We start from the raw sequence: 20,213 nt of genomic DNA on the forward strand, positions 1-20,213 counted from the left end.
TCCCCTCCTTCTGCAGAAACACACAACGGGGAGAGAAAAGGTAGGAGAGGGGAGGAGGACAAGAGACTCTCTCTGCACATATAATTATGCATTTTTTAGATTGTCACTTTTGTGCTCTCTCTTCATCTTCAGGCTGCATATATATATGTGTGTTTGTGTGGGCATTGTGTGGGTTGACTGTGCAGCTCCCACTGGAGTGACTGGCCTTCCTCTGCCTCAGTTGGGGGAAATTGAGACAGCTTTATCCACTACAGCCAATGGAGATTAAATTGGATTTGGCTAAAAGCAGCCTTGTCGCCACGGTTCTGGAGTGGCTGAGCGGCAGAGCGGGTTCTTGGCATTAGTAGAGACTCTAAATTTGACAAACAAATGAATGTGAAAAAAAAAATACGCCAACAGCTGGGGCTCGTTGTCGCCGTGGGCTTAATGTCCTCAGACCAACCCCTCAGGACCACTAACCATTTCCTGCAAGTTTTCTGGCTCCGTAATCACCTTCTCAGAACGGGAGAGCCAGATAGTGAGAAACAGGAGGAGAAAAACAAATAATATATGCATACCGCTAAAGAATTTAAAATGATTGTTTTTGTTATCACACCAAACTCATTATCGATTCTGCACCAGTGAAAATAAACTTCTGGTTGGTTGTAAAGGGACTGTGGGGGAGAACATGTAATTTCATCTGTACGATAAAGCTGCAAAATGCCAACATAAAAACGCTGAGAGATAACACTAAAATAAGTTGAGCTTTATTGAGCTGCTCGATTAAGGACAACACAGTCATATCACATAGATATTGCAAAAGATTATTAGTTTTGAAAAAAATGTTGGTCTAACTGGGCACTTTCACATACATTACATTACATTACATTACAGTCATTTAGCAGACGCTTTTATCCAAAGCGACTTACAGGAAGTGTATTCAACATAGGTATTCAAGAGAACTACTAGTCACCAGAAGTCATAAGTGCATCTCCTTTCTTAAACAAGCATCTTAAAGCATAAACCAGAGCAAAAGTATAGTGCAGAGGCAAATTACTACGAAAACAATAATTGCAACAGACTAATACGAATACAATAAGTGCTACAAACTACTACGAATAGGATAAGTGCAGTAAACGAATACGAATACAATAAGTGCAACGAACTGATACGAATACAATAAGTGCAACAAGCTCTTCATTTGATGAACGATAATGAACACGCATTTAAGATGTTTGACATCCAAACAGACTTCTGTCCAAACAGGCCAATCATAGTTAAAACAAGACACAACACTTTCATACACATCACTGCTTAATCAAAGAGTTATAACATACATAACAGCTGGCAGACAGTTTAGATGCCGAGCTCTGACTCACTTAGATTTTTTTCTCTTTTTCTATTTAGACTTTGCATGTGGACACATAATGTTAACAGTAGCCTGAGTGCAGAGGAGTCATGAGTCATGTCAGTTACACAGCAATATCTAAGGTTTGCAAACGTTAGCTGCTATGAGCTACTGGTCATACCAGACCAAGTATGGCTTTAGCAAAAAAAAAACTGTTGAGTTTATTAAAGTGAGCAAAAATATGTTGTATTGCTGATGAATTGAACTTTTTATTTGTAAGAAAAATATTGTGTTATTTTTTTTTTATCCAACAGTTACACATTATTGCTTTAATGCACTTCAATGTTGTTCATATATCTTTAAATCAGCAATATTATTTTTTTTGGCCACCTGGAGGCAGTGGAACACGTTTTAAAAACAACATTGTAATATTAGGATCTAGATATTAGTTAACTCTCCTTTAAGCTCTGTTTTGGTCTCCACCAACTCCTAAGGTGATATGTCTGGCTTTTTGGGAGCTAAATGCTCAATGTTCACCAGCTGGTTGACATATTTATCTGAAGACAACACAGCATACATTGGGGTTCTGATTTTTCTGAATGAAATTTGATGCTGCTGGGAAAAAAAGGTTGATATGAATGAAGGGACTCGACCTAAACAGTTAAGAAGCAGATCATAAAAGCAAAATAATGAGCAGTAAGAGTCTAAAACTTTCCGTAGAGCTGAAGTCTGTCATTACGGGTGACTCCTTTTACATTACACAAAGTAATTTGATCCATCGCTTAAGTAAAGTTATTGATTAGTGCAGCTTTAGGAAAGTAGCATAGTGCACCACTCTACCAAAATGTAGCATTAGGTTACGTCAATCCTATAAGTAAATCAATAGAGACCATATAGTAGAGATGCATCATTACCAATACTGATATCAGATATCAGTCTGATACCAACTCAAATAACTGGATCAGGTATCAGTGGCCAATCTGTGATCTGATACCATTATTTTAATTAATTAACAGTTCAAACATTAATAACTATGTTTTTATTTGTTACATTCTGTTTTGCAAAGTTAAGAAAACAATGTTTAAGTAAAGCCTGACTCATAAAATAATGATCCCAGTGCCTTACACACAGTGAGGCATACAGCTTATTACTTAAACCCTGGCATTGGATCGATACCCGGTATTGGCTGATACCCAAAGCCCAAGAATCGGGATCTGTATCGGGACTGAAAAACATCAGATCAGTGCAGCCTTATCATAAAGTATAGGATAGCATTAGAGAATTTTCTTCCACCTTTTGTACCCCAGCAGAGCAGACCCCCCAATAATAAATCAGAATGTTATTCATATTATAATTAAAAACACAATTTGGCTGTGTCTTCTCAGGTGATGAGGAGCACTGGCATTATTTATATCAGTGTGAATTCAATGGATTGTAACCTTGAAAAAATCGTAAACATGTTCCATTGCCAAAGTTGTCGCGCAATAAATTATTTTTAATGCTTTTCTTCCCGTGCCTCACACTTTGGGTGTCGTAAGCTCACACTACACCCAGCCCTTCCTACTGTATAATTGAGAAGCAACTCATCCATGGGGTCATCCATGTGTGGAGGAGCTAGAAATGGTGTGCCAGCAGCACATGCATATTATTACATCAGGGGTTGTCAGAGCGTATTGATTACACACTGTAATGCACTCGCATGCACTCCTCGGCCTACACTGTTATTGTAAATGAGAAGCCTGTGTACATCCGGCTTCGCACTATCAGCACAGATCATCTATCACGCCGGGGTGTACTGTGGTGGGCTGAAAAAGAGACACACACACACACACACACACACACACACACACACACACACACGTTCATATGAGACTGCAGCATCGCAGAAAAACACAACATGTCTGTCCAGCACAGCACAAAACAGGACGGTCGTTATTACAATCAATGGAGACATCAGGAGGTCCTTTTTATGGGCACAAAGGGACAAACTGAGGCTAGCTTTATTATTAACACAGCGGACCGGTTCGTTTGTCCCATCGCTCGACGGACACGGGACACACCGAAAAAGCACAAAAAAAAAAACAACCCCAATGCACAGCTCAGGGGTGCTATTTATAGGAAACAGACATGCACAGACAATCATACAAACACATACTCATGTGCACACAAGTCGACACACACACACACACACACACACACACACACACACACACACACACACACACACACACACACACACACACACACACACACACACACACACACACACCTTGTTATTCTAAAAGTAGGCCAGTGTGAACCTGCCAAAGCCCTGCTGAGACGGAGAGAGAGGAAAGAGAGATGACTGTGGAGGCTGAAGTTGGAGAGATTTAGAAGGACAGATTCATCTCTGCTCCCACATTACGCCTCTGTACAGCGGGGCGGGGGGGGGGTTATGGAGCTTGACTGCATACAGCTGCATCTATTATGTTCACGCGAGCTTTATGTCATGCAAACCATCTTGAGGGGAAATGACACAAACGAGGCCCCGGTTTCAATCTGATGTATCACTTGGTTCTGCAACAGACCAGACATTTTGAAGGGAACGGCACAGAAATATGGGATGCAGTCTGGCGTCTGGCGGAGCAGCAGAGCGGTGATGGTGATGGTGCTGTCTCTGTCCGTGGTGCTGAAGCGATACAGCAGTTGCCATGCAGGGAGGGTAGACTGGCAGAAACACACAGCTGCTGCTTTCACACAATGTAGGCATCAAACCAACCAAACCAAACAGGCATACATGGAATTAACACCGAAGGCTTACTGCACCTCGGCAAATGCAAACATACAAGGTAATGTATTTAATTCCACCATCTTGGTTTCACTGTTCCTGGGTTCCTGCAAATGCTGCGCCAGGATTATGAGCTGGTAACCTTTTAAGATTTTTGGACGCCAGCAGTAGTACTTGTCAAATAACAGGAATCTAATCAGCAACAATTTTGTTAATCAGGCAAAAATGCCAAACATTTGCTGTTTCCAGCTTCTAAGTTTGAATATTTTGGTGTTTTTCTTGATCTTCTGAGATATTAAATAGTTTGTGTTACTTAGACAAAACAAGCAATTTGGAAGTTTTGACAGTTCACCCTTTTCTCTAACATACTGAATACTAAATAATGCATCTATTATGACAGAAAATTAATTGATTTTATTGTGTCTATGGGAAGCCTGAAGCCACCCGTCATTCACTTCCTTATCATTTATGTATAGTCTTTATCAGATACAGTTTGCTGTCAATGCATACTGTAGGACTTCTCAGCACTGCGAGGAAGCACAAAAGTGTTTTGAAACACAATGCTGCCAAGACTAGACATAAATAATAATGGTTTTATAGAATGTAATTCCGTTCAACCTGCCGCACTGCCAAAAAAAAGAAGGAAAATGTGTCTCCTGTGAAAATGTTGTGTATTATCTTTATGCTTTTCCACCATGATATTATGGAGTAGTACCTAGACTATTTCAATATCTTTCTATAAGTAAAATGTAAAACATTCTCAGGTTTTCAACTAGCATCTTATTTTCAGAGCTTTGTACATGGAAGATAATACAAACAAACACTGTGCAAGAAAGAAATATGTGCAGCTAAAAAGAGTTAAAGGGAAAATACCTGCCAAGTTTCCCTTAAAGTGAGTCGTAAAAGCAGGGAAGAAGAAGGAAGGTAAAGTCTGCTTAATTGGAAATTGCTTATTTACCTCTGGAACGAGCAGAGATGTCAGGAGCTGTTAGCACTTCTCGCTTCTGCAAGTGATGAACGCTGCAACATGAAAATGCTGACTGCGTCCTCCAGTGGAAACAGAAACCTTGAGTAGTCCTAAAGCCTCTGTGCTCTTATCTGATCTAATGCGTATGTCAGTTTAAGGCTCGGGCATGTGTTATAAGCCCATTAAACTGACCGTGACCAGAGATCATTGAACACGTCCTCGCCGGTGCAGTTTTATGAGGAATAAACCTACAGGCTTTTACGAGTACATGCTGGTAAATTTAGAACCTCATTAAAGAAAGACCTCCACAGCTAAGCAGTGCCTGCTAGCTCACGGTACTGCTAAGGAGGGTCATCAAGCCGAGGTGTGAAAATATACTTTATACCCACCAACAATGCTACAGCCCTCTACAAAACACCCACAGAGTATCACAGTGTTACGGTAAAGTAAGCCCTTGTGGGTTTTTTCCTGTCCCATTCTACCGGTCTGCCCATTCGTGCTGCCACATTGGCATAGTGGGCCTGTTGTGGCAGTTTGATTTCCCTAAACAACACTAATCGGACATCTGTAGGGAACGATAAAGCCCAGATTGGCTGCACACATGCAGCCGTTCTCCGTCGATAGGCCTAACTCTGGCCAACACTCACACGATTGGCTGATGCAAGGCACCGGCTTTCTTTATGGTTGGCTAGCGGCAAGTCAGCAAGAGCTCGCTGAGGATAGAGTGTCTGGCAACCCTCTGAAGATTGGGCGCTTCCCGCCAAGAAACTGTCTGGTGATTGGCTGCGGCGGCTCCAAAGTGAACTGATTGTCCTATCAAAGCCCACAGCGCTGGCTGGCTGACGGTGCTGCCTGCTGGCTGGCTTTTGCAAAATGCAGCTATCCATAACACCTCCAGGGGGCATATGTCCGTGTGTGTGTGTGTGTGTGTGTGTGTGTGTGTGTGTGTGTGTGTGTGTGTGTGTGTGTGTGTGTGTGTGTGTGTGTGTGTGTGTGTGTACCGTCCATAACTTTTCCGTTGGGAAGGTGTGCTGCTAAGCCCTGTCAGCAGGCTCCAACACCTCATTATTCTAAGCCAGGCAGGAAATGGGTTTTCGAGATCTCTCGCTCTCTTGGAAACCACGGCTACAGGTCTTCCTCTATCAGCAGCACAAACCTCGGAAATGCCTGTTTAATTCAAGGTAGCTACACTGCAGCACTTCACCAAAAATCTAAACCAACTGGCTAGACACGTACTGTTAAATCACCCCAAAAATAAAAAAAATTGTTGCAGTCTGGCGCAAATTCATTTGGGTCTGAGAGTTTTTGAGATTTAATGAATTTGAATTTTTCCACCGAGTCTTGTTAACTGAAGGGTGCTTATTCAAGGCGATGTTAAATACAGCTCAGCGGAAACGATGAAGATGAAAAATAGCAGCGCCTAAAGCCTCATTAGGGGATTTTCTACATTTGGGTGAAAAATGTAAGTAAGTTAACTCATATACACTGACTGGGGAATTTAAAAGAAGGAGGTGAAGGAAGCAGAGAACGAGGGAGATTAAGAGAAATACGAAGAAACAAAACAAAAAGAATACACATAATGAAATGACTCTCCCACTATACTGAGGTTGAATTTAGTTTTCGTCATCACAAAGCCTATTTTGTCACATGCAGTATTTTAGACATTCAAATAAAAATGTATCAATATGTTCAAAACTAATAATTTAGATCAAAATGACTGAAATCAGTCTCGGAAGACCCCCTAAAGCCGCTGTCAAGTGCGGTTTCACTTTAAGCAATGATGCCTCACGACTTGAAGTGCCACTCCATTAAAGCATGCCGTTGTGCTTTTTACCAGAACAGGCCTCTTGATCTTATATTCAAAGAATGTCTTTCTCACTGTGCTCATATTCCCCCCCATTACCTCCGGCGCTTTACTCACCACATAACGTGCGGAAAATGTCAAAAAAGTAAAGCAGAAGGTGTTAAAACCTGAACAGACAGATAAGACCTCTGTGCTGTCTAATCTGATACAATAAACTGTGCACCAACAGTGGCCACCCATTAACCTGGGTGTGACCGGTGAACAGAGAAGCCATGTCAACAGCAACACACTACATATAATCACAGTTAACCCAGTGCAGGCCTACAGTAGAAACAAAGGGCTTATATATATATATATATACATTATATATATATATATATATATATATATATGGTAATGTTACGTTATTTACAATCCCGAACACAAGGGATTTTACTCTAAAATCCACACAGCTGTCTGCAGATGTGCAGCAGTATTTTCATTTGTTACTAGACTAAAGAGTCTGTAATGCCTGTTCTTAGGCACAGTGGTGCTTGGAGCTAAGCGCTAACAAAAACTTGCTAACATGCAGACAAAGTCAAAGCTGATGCTTGGCAGGTATTTATTTACCATGTTAGCTTAGTGTGTTAGCATGCTAACATCTGCTAATTAGCTAAACACACAGATTAGAGCTGAGGCTGATGGGAATGTCACTAGTTTTTGCATGCTATGTATCATAAAGCAAAGTATACATAATCATTAAAGTAATATCAAAGCAAATACAGTAGGTATATATGACAAAAGAGTGATAAGGATCCCTTTAATAATGTCATACTCTCATTTATTTAGAGTAGAGTTACAGCATATTTGCTTTACTTATATTAGATATTTATGCAAAAAGAAAAACTTTATCTAGTACATCATAGATTGTAAAAATATATATTGTACCATTAAAGTTGGTATACAGGAATAATGGCCAACTACAAAAATCTTTGTAAACTGTGCTTCTTTAAATGAGTGTTGAGAGGAATTTTAGTGTTCTACATATTACATAAATATTGAAATAAATATATAATTGATACTTTAATGCGAACAGAACGGTTTTATATCAGCAGCTGTAGCCTGGAGGTGGGGAAATGGGCTTTCAACCACTTCTCTAACATCATCAGTTCTAGACAGGGCTGGGGGAGACGTGGGAGGGCAAAGTGATGAGTCACACTCTGCCCTCCCATCAGAACATTTCTGACGGTACTCTTGAGCATGTCAGATATTGGGTCAGTGGCAACCTATCACAAGATTAGCCTGGGAAAGATGGAAAGGGTTTTTTTGTGAATTTAAAGTGAGTTTGTTCTTAAAAGTTCAGTTTTCCTCTGAATATTCTAATAGCTGAATCATTTGGGGGAAAAAAAGGATCATTAAGTCAAATATACTGTTCAACTGGACCGTTTGACTGAACCAGAAGTTCTCCTAGCTGCTATTTCTCTCTGCATAAAGACCTTTTATAGTATAATTATCAAATCCGCCTCCTACAGCACCTTGACACCTCATCCATCAGACACATTATATTCCCTGAATGGACTGTTCAACTGGATTGTGGCTTAATCAATTGCATTACGACAATAATACACCTGATTTAATTTACTATTCGCGTGGCTCTTACAAGTGTGGTAATTCACACCAATTAAGACGGTGTTCATATTCAATATATTTGTCCCTGTTTGTCTGAATGTCAATTAGTGCGAACAAGATGTTTACCTTCGCTGATTGACTTCAGTATGGAGGAGAGAGAGAGGGGGGGAGAAAGAAAGAGAGACAAAAAGCTGCTTTTAGAAAGCAGAGAAAGATTTTGTCAGAGAAAAAAAAAATAGATAAATCCCCCCCCCCCCAAAAAAAAAAAAAAGCCAGACTATATGCGAAATTAGTCAGCTTTTTGAAGACTTGCTTGTAAGAAATACATAATGAGTTGGAATCTCAGGGGATGCCCGGCATAAATGCACTGTGTACAAAACAGCTGATTGTTACTTTGACATGCAGAGTTAAAGGCGAGGGCGGTGTGTGTGTGTGTGTGTGTGTGTGTGTGTGTGTGTGTGTGTGTGTGTGTGTGTGTGTGTGTGTGTGTGTGAGTGAGTAAGTAGGGCATCTGTGTCGGACCAACTGTAGGAGGAGAAGGAGCCGGAGTGAGTAAGAGGCAGCAGAGCACGCTATAACGCGTTTCATTTCACATACTGGCACACACTCCCACCGAACACCAGTGCAGCCGTTTTCTAAATGCTAAGCACATTGTTTAATAGTCCATTACGTAAATTGATATTGCTCATTGACTGTTGTCCTTGGCTGCCCACGTAGTGTCAGAGAGAAGAAGACAGAGATGTACTCCAGCGCAGTGGAGGGTAATAGGGTATCGCCGTCGGTGTTGTGTGGTGTTCAGGAACAATCTGCCAAAAGTTCCCATCTGCTCCTTTCTTTCCTCTCTCTCAACACACAAATCTACCTCATGATGCTCTGGAAGTCAGAGTGAAATGTAGTATTCTTTCCATTAATGTCTATAGAATAATGATAAATGGAAATTAGAATTTTGCAGAGCCCAATTTGATGTCTTCAAGGGTCTTTGGTTTTTCCAACCAAACTGCTAAAAATCAAAAGATGTTGAGTTTTTACAGATTGGAGAAGTTGGAACCAGATAATGTTGTTTCTCTGCTTGAAAGTGACTGAAAGCATTAGTTGATTATCAAAACATTTTCATTGGCTAATCAATCAATTAATGGACTACTTGTTTCAGCTCTATTCAGTTTACTACCAAAAGGAGACAAAGAAAAGACGCAAATCCTCAAATGACTCAACAATGAAGTGATCTATCGGTCAATCAAGTTATAGTTCCAGCTCTAATCTAATTCTGTAAACGGGTGGTGTGTGTGTGGACCCAAGTGCAGTACGACCAGGAGACAGGGTAAAGTTCAGGAGCTTTATTCAAAGCGGAACAAACAGCAGGCAGGAGATAACTCACGGGGAACATTCCACTCTAGAGAGGCAGACAAAAACCAAGAGGAGCAAAGGCTAATCTCGTGGTCGGGGACAGAAGGCTGAGTCGGTTAACCGGGGCAGAGGCAAGGCGGAGAAGTCCAAACAAGCGGGGTCGGCCGGGGAATAACGCTGGAAGGTCTGGCATAATGCGGAGAACGATCTGGCAGTGTGTGTGTGTGTGTGTGTGTGAGACTGGGGTTTAAATACTGCAGGGTGGAGGTGCAGCAGAGTGAGCAGGTGAGAGGGATGGTGCTGATGAGGTGGGTGTGGCAGACAGGTGCACTGCATGAGGCTGATGGGGTGAGTGAGGGAGAGTGTGGTGAGGGAGAGAGAAATAGTGCAGGAAGAGTGAACAGGCGTGACTGTGACATATTCAGCTCATAATTTACGCCTCTTGTTTTTACCACAACATTTTTTTATTTATTTTTTGCTATTCCTTCAAATTTACAAGAGAAATCATATCTGTGGTCAGTAGGTGACAACATTTCAAACAATATTATTATCATCATATGAGGTTGTCCTGCAGCCCTGCCATCATATCAACCTGTAAAATGTGCCTCTTAAAATGCCAGTTGTGGTGCTGCAGTAAATTGTCGGCTGTTCAACCATGACAGAACTTTTACTAGGTCAACATGTCATGACTTTTTTTTAAAACATCTTAAGGTGTGCCATGTTGCTGTGCCTTATATAAAGATACTTATAGTGTTAGTTGTGGTTAAGAATACAGGTGAAGAGTGCTTCGACTTTGAAGTGTGGTTGAAACGAGAAGGATCATAGTTGAGGTTCAGGTCCATTGAACACGTCAAAAAGAAAAATATAGGAGGACAAAGGGGAAAAATTGAAATAAATATAACTGGGAAAGACTTACACGATACTTTTGACAACTGATTTTAATTTTTCTGAAGCTTCTTTCACAAAGTGCAGATGTTTTTTTGCATGCACCACTAGACTGACAGCCAATTGAATAAGATCTACTTCCCCATGCAGTTGGAGGAGCATTAGGACTAAAGCTCAACTGGAAGGACGGGTCATACATCATCGAGCATTACCCGTGCTGTGCTTTGTCTCTAAAACACAAATTGGATTACCTGTGCACTCGTGTGGATCACCTCAGTTGGACAGACATACTGGACACATATACACACACACACACACACATACACACACACACACATACACATTTATGTTCAAAATGCATGATGCAAACATTGCTAAATTCACAAATCTGTAGGACTTCATTGGGCTTGCAGTAAAGGGAGTTCACCCAGGCGGCACCTGCAGTTAATCTTTCTTTAAGACACACACAAACACACACACAATCACACACACAATCACACACACACACACAGGATGCAATTTTTGTTCCCCGATAATAAATGCCACATTATTGTGATGTACAGCGGAGGACCACATCATATAAAGGTTGCCGTGATGGAATCTGTATTTGAAGCTGCCGGCCTTGACATGCGAAATCAGATCCTAAAACAGTTTATGGCGCTATGAAGCCAGACAACATCCCTCTTCTCTAGCAGACAATCCGCTGGAAGCTGATGATTTATCAGTGGGGCGTTCAATAAATCTGAATACTCATCTTTCTAAACAACCTATGTCTGGATTTGGACTTTTTTTTTTTTTGTTCATCACAGTCTGGAGGCCAAAGTGGCTCGGTCTTTCCAGCTGAGATCATCACTGGAGCAGCAGTGTTTCAATAATAAATCCAGGACTTTTTACAGCCGGTCACTAATTGAGCTATTATTTTTATTATTTAAAACAAAACATTCTTAATGGGGGCCTCATACTATAAGGTCACAGCCTGTGCAATGTAAAAAGCTCTTTGTGGAATCTAAAGGGGGGTAAAGGCCACAGTGGCAGTTTGGTTTAATAGGAAATTATGTTTTTTGTTGCTGCACATATCTGCAGCCCTGGTGATCGAGCTCTTAAGTGCTCATACTTGGATCAAAAAGCAAGTTTGTTCGGATACCAATAGAGATATAAATTGCTCTTTGGCATAATAAAATAAAAATGTTCTGGGTGGAAGAAAAACAAAGCAGCAGAGTGGGGAGTCGCTTCACAGCAGCTCTGAACCGAAGAGACAGCGGCTCCTTCAGCAAACAGAAAACAAATCACAATGTTGATTTTTACTTCAAAATAAAAGAATTTGGTGAAGTCATTAAATTGCTTGTTTTGTTCGACAATCTGTACAAAACTCAAAGCTATTCAACGCAATAGTATTTATGACAAAGGAAGCTAGCAAACACTCACAACTGAGAAGTTCTTACCATCAAATAGACTTTTTGAAACTAATTTAATAACCGATTCATTAAAGATAAATCGGTTATATAAAAATAGTTACCATATCGACTAATTTGAAAAATAAAAAAAATACTTTTTTGTGCTGAAATAGTATTTTATTTATTTTATTTTCATATTGTTAGCGAAAGGTTTACCAGCTACATTATCACTTCAGTCCCTGCAAATATTAAATAGGAATTTTCCAAAACGGTGCATCTGCTATTTTTAGAATAAAACTTAAGGACAGGCCCAGATCTCATGTGCGGATTCCCTGCTGGTAAAAAAGGCCATCTGAAATCTGATACCTAGTGAGCCGACAGCAGCCTTTGGTCATTGTAGTGTAATCCCCCCCCCCCCCGAATAAGATTATCCCTGTGAGGAAACAGTGGGCCCGGGCGGGGAGGGCACTCCCATCAGCTGTGTGTTTAAGACAGAGCCCACTGAACACCTCCCACTAATCTCTGCACACACACACTCGCTGACAGGCTGCATATAAACTCAGCCCTGATGGTGGAGTCTCTGAAGCGACATCTTCAGCATCAGCACCTTCAGACAGAAAATGGATCTCAGAGCAATGTCTTCTCTCATCCTGCTGCTGCTTTTGGGCCTCTGTTGTGCTCACCAGAGCAATGTAAGAAATATCTAACTCAATGCAGTGTAGAGCAGCTTGTATGCTCTGTATGTAATGGATGACACATTGTTTGAGTTTAAATACTGTCGAATGAAGTAAAATTGTTTGTTTTTTACTTGTTTTTTCACAGGATAATGGTACTGCTGATGGTAAGTGACCAAACCTCATTGAAAAGACAAAATCGATCAGGTGTAACAGTGAGTGTCATTGTAGAAAAATAATTGTATGACTTCTGTTTTGCTTTCTTTAGAGAACGTAGCGGAGGACCTGGCGGAAACTATTTTGAGGATGAACAATGGTGAGTTTTCACGACATTAGTGTTGAAATATAGTTTCTCAAAACATTGCTGCAGAATTTCTATATTCAGTCCTAAAAAACATACACACTGGATTTTACTGATGTTCTGCCAGTAAGTTTAAAATGCAGATGTTCTTTTCCTCCAATAGGATCTACGGATTTTCTGCTGGAAGGAGACGTGTTGATTCCAAGAACCAGGAATGCTATGAGGTGCTTTAATAAAGCATATAGCTGTCTGTGGCAGAAGTCTGCTAACGGGAACGTGGAAATCCCTTTCCGCATAAGCCAGAAATATGGTAAGTTTAAGATAATAACGATTTTGCACACCGGTGTTTCTATCACACACACACGTAATCTGTGATGCTACTAAGGAGATGCTTTTATTCACAATTTTAGACTACGCCGAGAGGAATAAGATTATGAGCGCCATGAAGGACTTTGAAGTCAAAACCTGCATTCGCTTCATTCCACGTGCATTTCAGAGGGCGTACTTGAGCATCGAACCCAAATACGGGTGAGTCAACGACTAAAGCTCTCCTGCATGTGAAGGGAAAAAATACAGAAGAAGAAGCTGTGTTCATAAAAGTAATGGGACAGTCGAGACATCTGTTAAGGGGAAATTAACATTAAGAATACTTATCTACAGTTATCCGATGTACTTGTCATAATGTGGGAAATAATATTATGATAAGGTTGGAATGGATTTTATTTCTAACATTTGACTATTACAATGTTTCACTTTAACATATCCATTATTTTGGATATGGAACGCATTGAAGTCTGGCTGTTTTTAAATGTTAGGATGACAACTTTCTCAGCAGAATGTTTCTGAATTGGCTTATCGGACGCAGGAATAAGAGCCAAAGGCAACATTAGCATTTCCATATTTAATACTGAGCATCTGCTAACAAAATGCAATGCTTGTTTTTGTAGATTTTTTCCCATTCATATCACAGCTGCACAGAATACTGAGGCTACATCAACATTTCATTCAAATACAGTAACTTTAGTAAAGCTATTTACACCAGTTTGACAGCAGAGCAGTTCTATATCTCAGGCTTTCTTTGGTGGTTTCCTATAATAATTTGTGTAGTGTGTTCTGGTATTCAATATATCTGTGCAGGGGAGTGTCAGTAAGAGATGCAATACAGCTACAAAGAGTTGCAAAACACCTACAAAGAGACACAAAACAACTATAAAGGGATACAAACAAGCTACAAAAAGAGAAAACAAATACAAGGACACACAGAACAACTACACTGAGATGCAAACTGCTACAAAGAGACACAAAAAACTACAAAGAGATGCAAAAGACCAGTCCTCTTCCCTTTAGTTGGTGGAAATGCTACTCAAACATTTGTCCATCTAAATGTTTGTCATTGGTGCACAACAAGAGCTTTAGTAGCACAAAACGAAACAAAAGAACAGTAAACTACAGGTTTAGCGTCACAAGAGCTATTTTCGTCTGTTGTTCTCAAGCTACTCATTTAAGCTTGTACACACAGGGTCGCTGATAATGTAAATTACATGAACTAATTAATCAAATGTCAAGTTGCATCCATCTCTGTCTCTCTGCCTTCAGCTGTTTCTCTTTACTGGGCCGTATTGGAGACAAGCAGGTTCTGTCCCTGCAGAAGTTCGGCTGCATAGATCGCGGTATCATCCAGCACGAACTGCTGCACTCGATGGGTTTCTACCACGAACACACTCGCAGCGATCGGGACCAGTATGTCAAAATCAACTGGAACAACATCCACAAATGTAAGACTCTCTAGTTTTGTTTATAATTTATTTGATATATCTCTTAGATTGTTTTTAAGGTATTTATTGATCTTTTTTTTTTTTGGTACCAGATTATGTCAACAACTTCCAAAAGCATGACACAAATAATCTCAACACTCCGTATGATTACACCTCCGTGATGCACTATGGAAGGTAAAGCATGTTACGTTATCAAATACGTCAATTTTTCTAAAAAAAAGTTGTTTTTGGTGATGATTCTCATTCCCGTTGTCCAAATCTGTAGAACTGCCTTTGGAAAGTTCAGATCAGAGTCCATAACTCCCTTCCCCGACTCCTCTGTTGCCATCGGGCAGAGAGACGGTCTGTCTGACATCGACATCCTGAGGATCAACAGGCTCTACAAGTGCTGGAGTTACCTCTGATAGACGGTTACTCTAATATGTGTTATTCTGCAATGATACTGGACATTAATGTGACAGTTTAACAATAAAACAGTTTAACAATAAAACGCTTTCATTCAGCTCTTGTCATTTACTTGACAGTACAGTAAATGTAGCAATTTTTGGAAATTTAAAAAGGGACAGTCCACCAATTTTAGGTGTCAAAGAAGATTAACTAGTGTAGAGAGAACAAATATTTATAAAAGAAAGCAGCTTTACAAACTGGTGGCATGACGTTTAACGAGTCTTATCATATCTTTTTATTGATTTTAAACCAGTATTGTGAATAATAAATAGCGGCATAGGTCTCTGATGTGACAGACAGGATATATAAACAGAAATAAAACCTCGAAACAGACCCCGTCTTCTATCGACTCCCACCCAAACCTTCACATACCAGCTACACCCTCCCACCCACATCGTTTAAGGCCTAACGAAAGACACCTTCATGCTGATTCAAGGGGATTCAAGTTTGGATATTTTGGGCTCTGCTGCTTCCATTTTGACCATTAATCTGTTTCCCACCGACTTGACCACCCACTTTATAAACTACTTCAACAACCGGAGTGCAAATTAAAAAAAATAGTCTAAATAGTCAATTAAAACCCCCAAATATTAATTTTGATTCTGCAAAAACAGGATGGATGACTGGGATGTAAAAAACAATCCATTTATCTACATGTATTAGGAACTTTGTATTCATCAAATCCTGTTGCAATTAACAAAATAATATTTTTTTATATATTTGTTATAACTACATTTTTTTTCTTTTAGTGCATATAACTTTTTGTGAAAACTAAGTTGGGAAATGTTGGCAAAACCACAGAGATTAATTTAATTAGATACAAAAAAGACTGGAGGGCAAATATGTGGCAATATCGTCATAATTGAGTTCATTTCAATTTGGGCTCACGGTAATTAAGTTTGGGATTTGTACACAAGTGAACAGTACAGTGTTTTATCAGCGAGAATCACTGCTGCAGTATATTTGCCAGTCTTTGCAGAAAGGAATAGATGTGGTACGACTCAAGATAAATCCCACTCCTACTCCCGAGCACTGCAGAGACATTCAGTTTTTTTTACTTGGCCACATCCCACACTATTGAATGTGTTTTTTTTCCTCCTAACTTTGAAAATCCTATGCAATGCTTTTGTTCTGTATTCCACCCCAGTGACAGAGAGCAGCGTTGGGTGAGAAAGGAGTGTCGGTGGAGTGTCAGGGTGAGATAAGGGAGGAGAAAGCCTGTGAGAGAGAACAGATTCCTGTTACGCTAATTTTCCCTCCCTTCCATGATGTATGACTGCACTAACAATCAGGACAGCATCGCATGTATTCCGCCAGTGTTCTGGCTTAAATGCATACTAAGGAGGCCATGTGGCACAGTGACCCCCCGAGAAAGGCTGTGAAAATGCGAGCCTTCAATGTTTCATAAAGTAGTTTCAGTTCATATCAATCGTACTACACATGAAATATTTAAAAAATCTTCTTGTTTATTGAAATATTTAACGCTCCGGCTCTGTTCACGCTCCAAGAGGCTCCGAGAGACTTTCGGCTGGATTTAAATTAAGACTATTTCTTCAAATCCTGATTAAAAAAAATAAGATTACCAATGAGACGGAGATCCCTTTGATTGATTTAAAAACAGGCCACCACCAAAACACACTGTGGCGAAAAAAATGACTGAACGTTCAATGAAACTGGAGTCTAATGAGAGTCATCTCTCTAGACTGTGAGGCTGATGTAAACCGAAAAAACATCTTGTTGGTTTCTGAAGCCTTATGAAACATTAAAGTAGCCCTATTATGCTTTTCCACTTTTTCCCTCTCCTTTAGTGTGTTATATATATTTTTGTACATGTAAAAGGTCCGTAGAGTGTAAAACCTGAAGTCCACGTCTAAAAGGAGTTACCCTCCCCCCTCAGGAGCTTCTGAAACGGCTCTATTGAATTCTCTCCTTCACTTCCGTAACTTTATGAGGTCACAACGTTACGGAAGTGAAGTAAAACTCCTTCCGGCTAGATTGGCCCTCAAACAACAAGAGAGAGAGATGGAGCTGTTTTTTTGAAATGTGAAACATTGATCAATCACAACAGAGCGGGCTAGCTGACCAATCAGGGCAGACTTTACTTTCTGGAGGGAGGAGCAAGCGCTACAACGGAGCGTTTCAGAGAGATGGTGAGAAGAGGTGCTGCAGGACAGCCAGGATGAGAGAAACAAGGAGGATTATGAGCATTAACGCATGTAAACATGTTGTAACTGTAACTGGAGATAAAATAAAAATATGCAGCTGGAAAATAGCATAATAGAGCCTGTTTAAAACATGAAATAGATGCCTGGTCTACAGTATGTTACCTGACGTTACCTTTATTTGATAAATGCTTTAAAGCACTGTCTGTTACGCTCTTGCAGATGCTCTTTGACCGCACTTTAAAGGACCGTGTGCACACGACCAGCAGGGTGTCCTGTAGGTTGTCTGGTCTAATGAGAGAAGGCCGAGCGTGGGCCAAAGGCAGTCTGATCTGTGATGTCACCGGTAATATGCTGGCAGGGCCATAACTGCCGGCTGGCTGAGCGGCTCTTACCACCGCATTATTAACACAGATCAGTGTACCTGCCTCTCTTCAAACACGATAAGCTTCAACACACAGCTCTCCTCGGTTCGCTGCGTGAGCCGCCTTAAACCCCCACCGATAGGAAATTAAAATGTTCTCTGTGAGCGCTGCTACCATCTCAGCCAGTCCAACCTTGGAGACTGTTTCTGGGTTTTTCTGTTAACAAGGTGGGATTTTGACCTTCCTGGGAAAAAAAGATCTTTACAAAGAAAAAAAAAAACTAACTGCAAGTACGTAAAAAATAAAGAAAAGGGAAAAAAATTAACTGCGTTACAGACTCTTTTTTAAAAGAAATCCTCTTTTTTGTTGTCCCTTTTGCAGCAGCTCAGCAAAGAAACACTGTTGGGGACAATTAAAAAGGAAATGTACTAACTTTGTAAAAAAACTAGATTTGTCTACCTCAGACTGCTGATATGGAATGAATTGAGAAATGCTATTTTGCACAGAACAACAAATGTGGATTATATCTCCAGTTTCATACATTAATAACCCAAAACCTCTTCAAGGAATGAAAACAGCAAACAGTAAATACAAAGTATGTGAGTATGTTTTTAGACAGTCTAGCTGCCTAAGTACAGAATGGGTTTTAAACTACATAAATAACATATGGTATTGAACATAACTTTATAACCAACAGGGATTCATTAAGAAAACAACACAAATGGTTGTTTGTGCTGAACTTTTGAATTTTGCAATCTGTGGTGAGCTTTCAAAGCCTGTCCTGGATCACAGGCGAGTCAGCTGCTAAGTGCCCCTTTCGAGAGAGATGAAAGCATTGCTCACAAAAAACAAGTAAATTTAGTTAAGGACGCAATCAAAAGAAATAACAGATTGGCATACAATTTCTGGGAGTCTTTGTTGTTGCCCTGCAGGACCCAGTGGAAACGATTAGCGGGGCTGAGAGATCGAAGGCAGGAACACTATTGTTGAAGCTTTCATGAAATCTCACTTTGCTTCTCTTTCTGCAGATCTGAGGAGCCTTGGGAGTCATATTCCAAACTTCTAAGATGTCTGAACCTAGAATAGCATACTGACAAGTTACCGTCTGTTGTCACTGCATTCTCAAATCTCATACATATTTCATGCATTGTGGATTGAAGCTGATATAAGTTAAATAAAAATAAATGACATTTCAGAAGACAGTGAGTGAGGAGACTCTGCCAGAAAATATGGCAGAGTGAGATCTATCATATACGTATGCATTGCATTTCTATACAAACCAAGCGTGTTGGCGTCAAAGAGAAATGATGTTTTAAAAAGGCCTTTGTGAATGTGTAAATCAGACCGAGGCATTAGTCTACAATCCCTCTGAGCTGTGTGTTTCGCTGTGAGCCGCGCCACATCTCTGTTTGTCAGCGCTGAGGAATTGCAGCTGTCGAAAATGATGCGGCCCCATTAGTGACGGAATCCAAGCTGAGACGGAGCCAGACAGAAAGCCGCTGTGGGGACAAGATGATAACAAGGTACTCATTGGAGATGTGAGGGATGGTGTTTGTGCATCGCTCTCTGTGTGTGTCTGATGAGAAGGGGGGGGGGGACAGAGGAAGAGATGGGAGAGGGGGGTTAAGATAAAGACACAAAGAGAGAGAGAGACGGCGAGGAGAAGAAGTGGTTAAGGGAGAAGAAAAAGGATGGTGGGGGAGATAAGAGGAGACAAATAGAGAAGGGGAACAATGAGACCGGGGGGAGTAAGAGGGAGTGACTGGGACAGTAATCAGAGGAAGGCGACACTGAAACAGATGAATCAAAGCAAGCAGACTGAAGCAAGTGAGTTGACGGGAGACGGAGAGAGCACAACAGCCGGGAGCCGTGACAAATTGGCAGGTTTATTCACGGGGAGTTGCTGATCTCTCATCCCGCAGAGCGCTTCACCTCCGAGGCCAAGCCGCGTGCATCGTAGCGGGGAAGACGATGCAAGAAAGCGAACGGATGCCGCAAAGAAGAATCACTTCATTTAATGCAACAAATGTGAGCGAAGCCCTCTATGACGTCTCAGTACGGAAGAAGCTACGGCATTAAGCTAAAGCCAGGCAGCCATCTTTACCATCAACAGGTTTAAAAAAGTATATTTCTACAGTCACTTCAAAGAAACCACTGTACCAAATGCAAGGGAGCTAAACTGCTATTAATATTAATATTAATTCAATAGCATTGGGATAATAGAATTTTGTATACCACCAAGTTAAGGTAAAGGTTAATGCTAATTTAACCCTAATGAATTAGAGCAACATTACAACAGACATCTTGGGGCCTTCGGGGCCCCCTGAGGGTCAATTAGCCCACTTTGCCTGGTTGGTAATCAATTCCTTCCTAATAGAACCAGATAGCTGCCT

The 20,213-nt window shown here is 40.6% G+C and overlaps 2 protein-coding genes across 2 annotated transcripts in view; one reads left to right on the plus strand and one right to left on the minus strand.

Annotated features, from left to right (window-relative positions):
* The window catches only part of LOC129106749 (MAM domain-containing glycosylphosphatidylinositol anchor protein 2-like), a 163,741-nt gene that overhangs the window by 113,325 nt on the left and 30,203 nt on the right, over positions 1 to 20,213 (minus strand). The gene's annotated exons all lie outside the window — the stretch shown is intronic.
* On the plus strand, positions 12,717 to 15,250 carry LOC129106750 (low choriolytic enzyme-like). Its single transcript, XM_054617964.1, has 7 exons — positions 12,717 to 12,788; positions 13,002 to 13,086; positions 13,235 to 13,381; positions 13,482 to 13,599; positions 14,668 to 14,846; positions 14,939 to 15,020; positions 15,112 to 15,250. Exons 1-7 carry the CDS (start codon positions 12,717 to 12,719, stop codon positions 15,248 to 15,250), a joined length of 822 nt encoding a protein of 273 aa, XP_054473939.1.

Source organism: Anoplopoma fimbria, chromosome 18, assembly GCF_027596085.1.
Source record: "Anoplopoma fimbria isolate UVic2021 breed Golden Eagle Sablefish chromosome 18, Afim_UVic_2022, whole genome shotgun sequence".
Lineage (NCBI taxonomy): Eukaryota > Metazoa > Chordata > Actinopteri > Perciformes > Anoplopomatidae > Anoplopoma > Anoplopoma fimbria.

Bases quoted from the DNA above. Each gene is read 5' to 3' on its own strand.
- LOC129106750 (XM_054617964.1), top strand. From the start codon at position 12,717: ATGGATCTCAGAGCAATGTCTTCTCTCATCCTGCTGCTGCTTTTGGGC. The intron at 13,600-14,667 runs GTGAGTCAACGA...CTCTGCCTTCAG, and splicing joins AGCATCGAACCCAAATACGG to CTGTTTCTCTTTACTGGGCC. The intron at 15,021-15,111 runs GTAAAGCATGTT...CCAAATCTGTAG, and splicing joins TCCGTGATGCACTATGGAAG to AACTGCCTTTGGAAAGTTCA.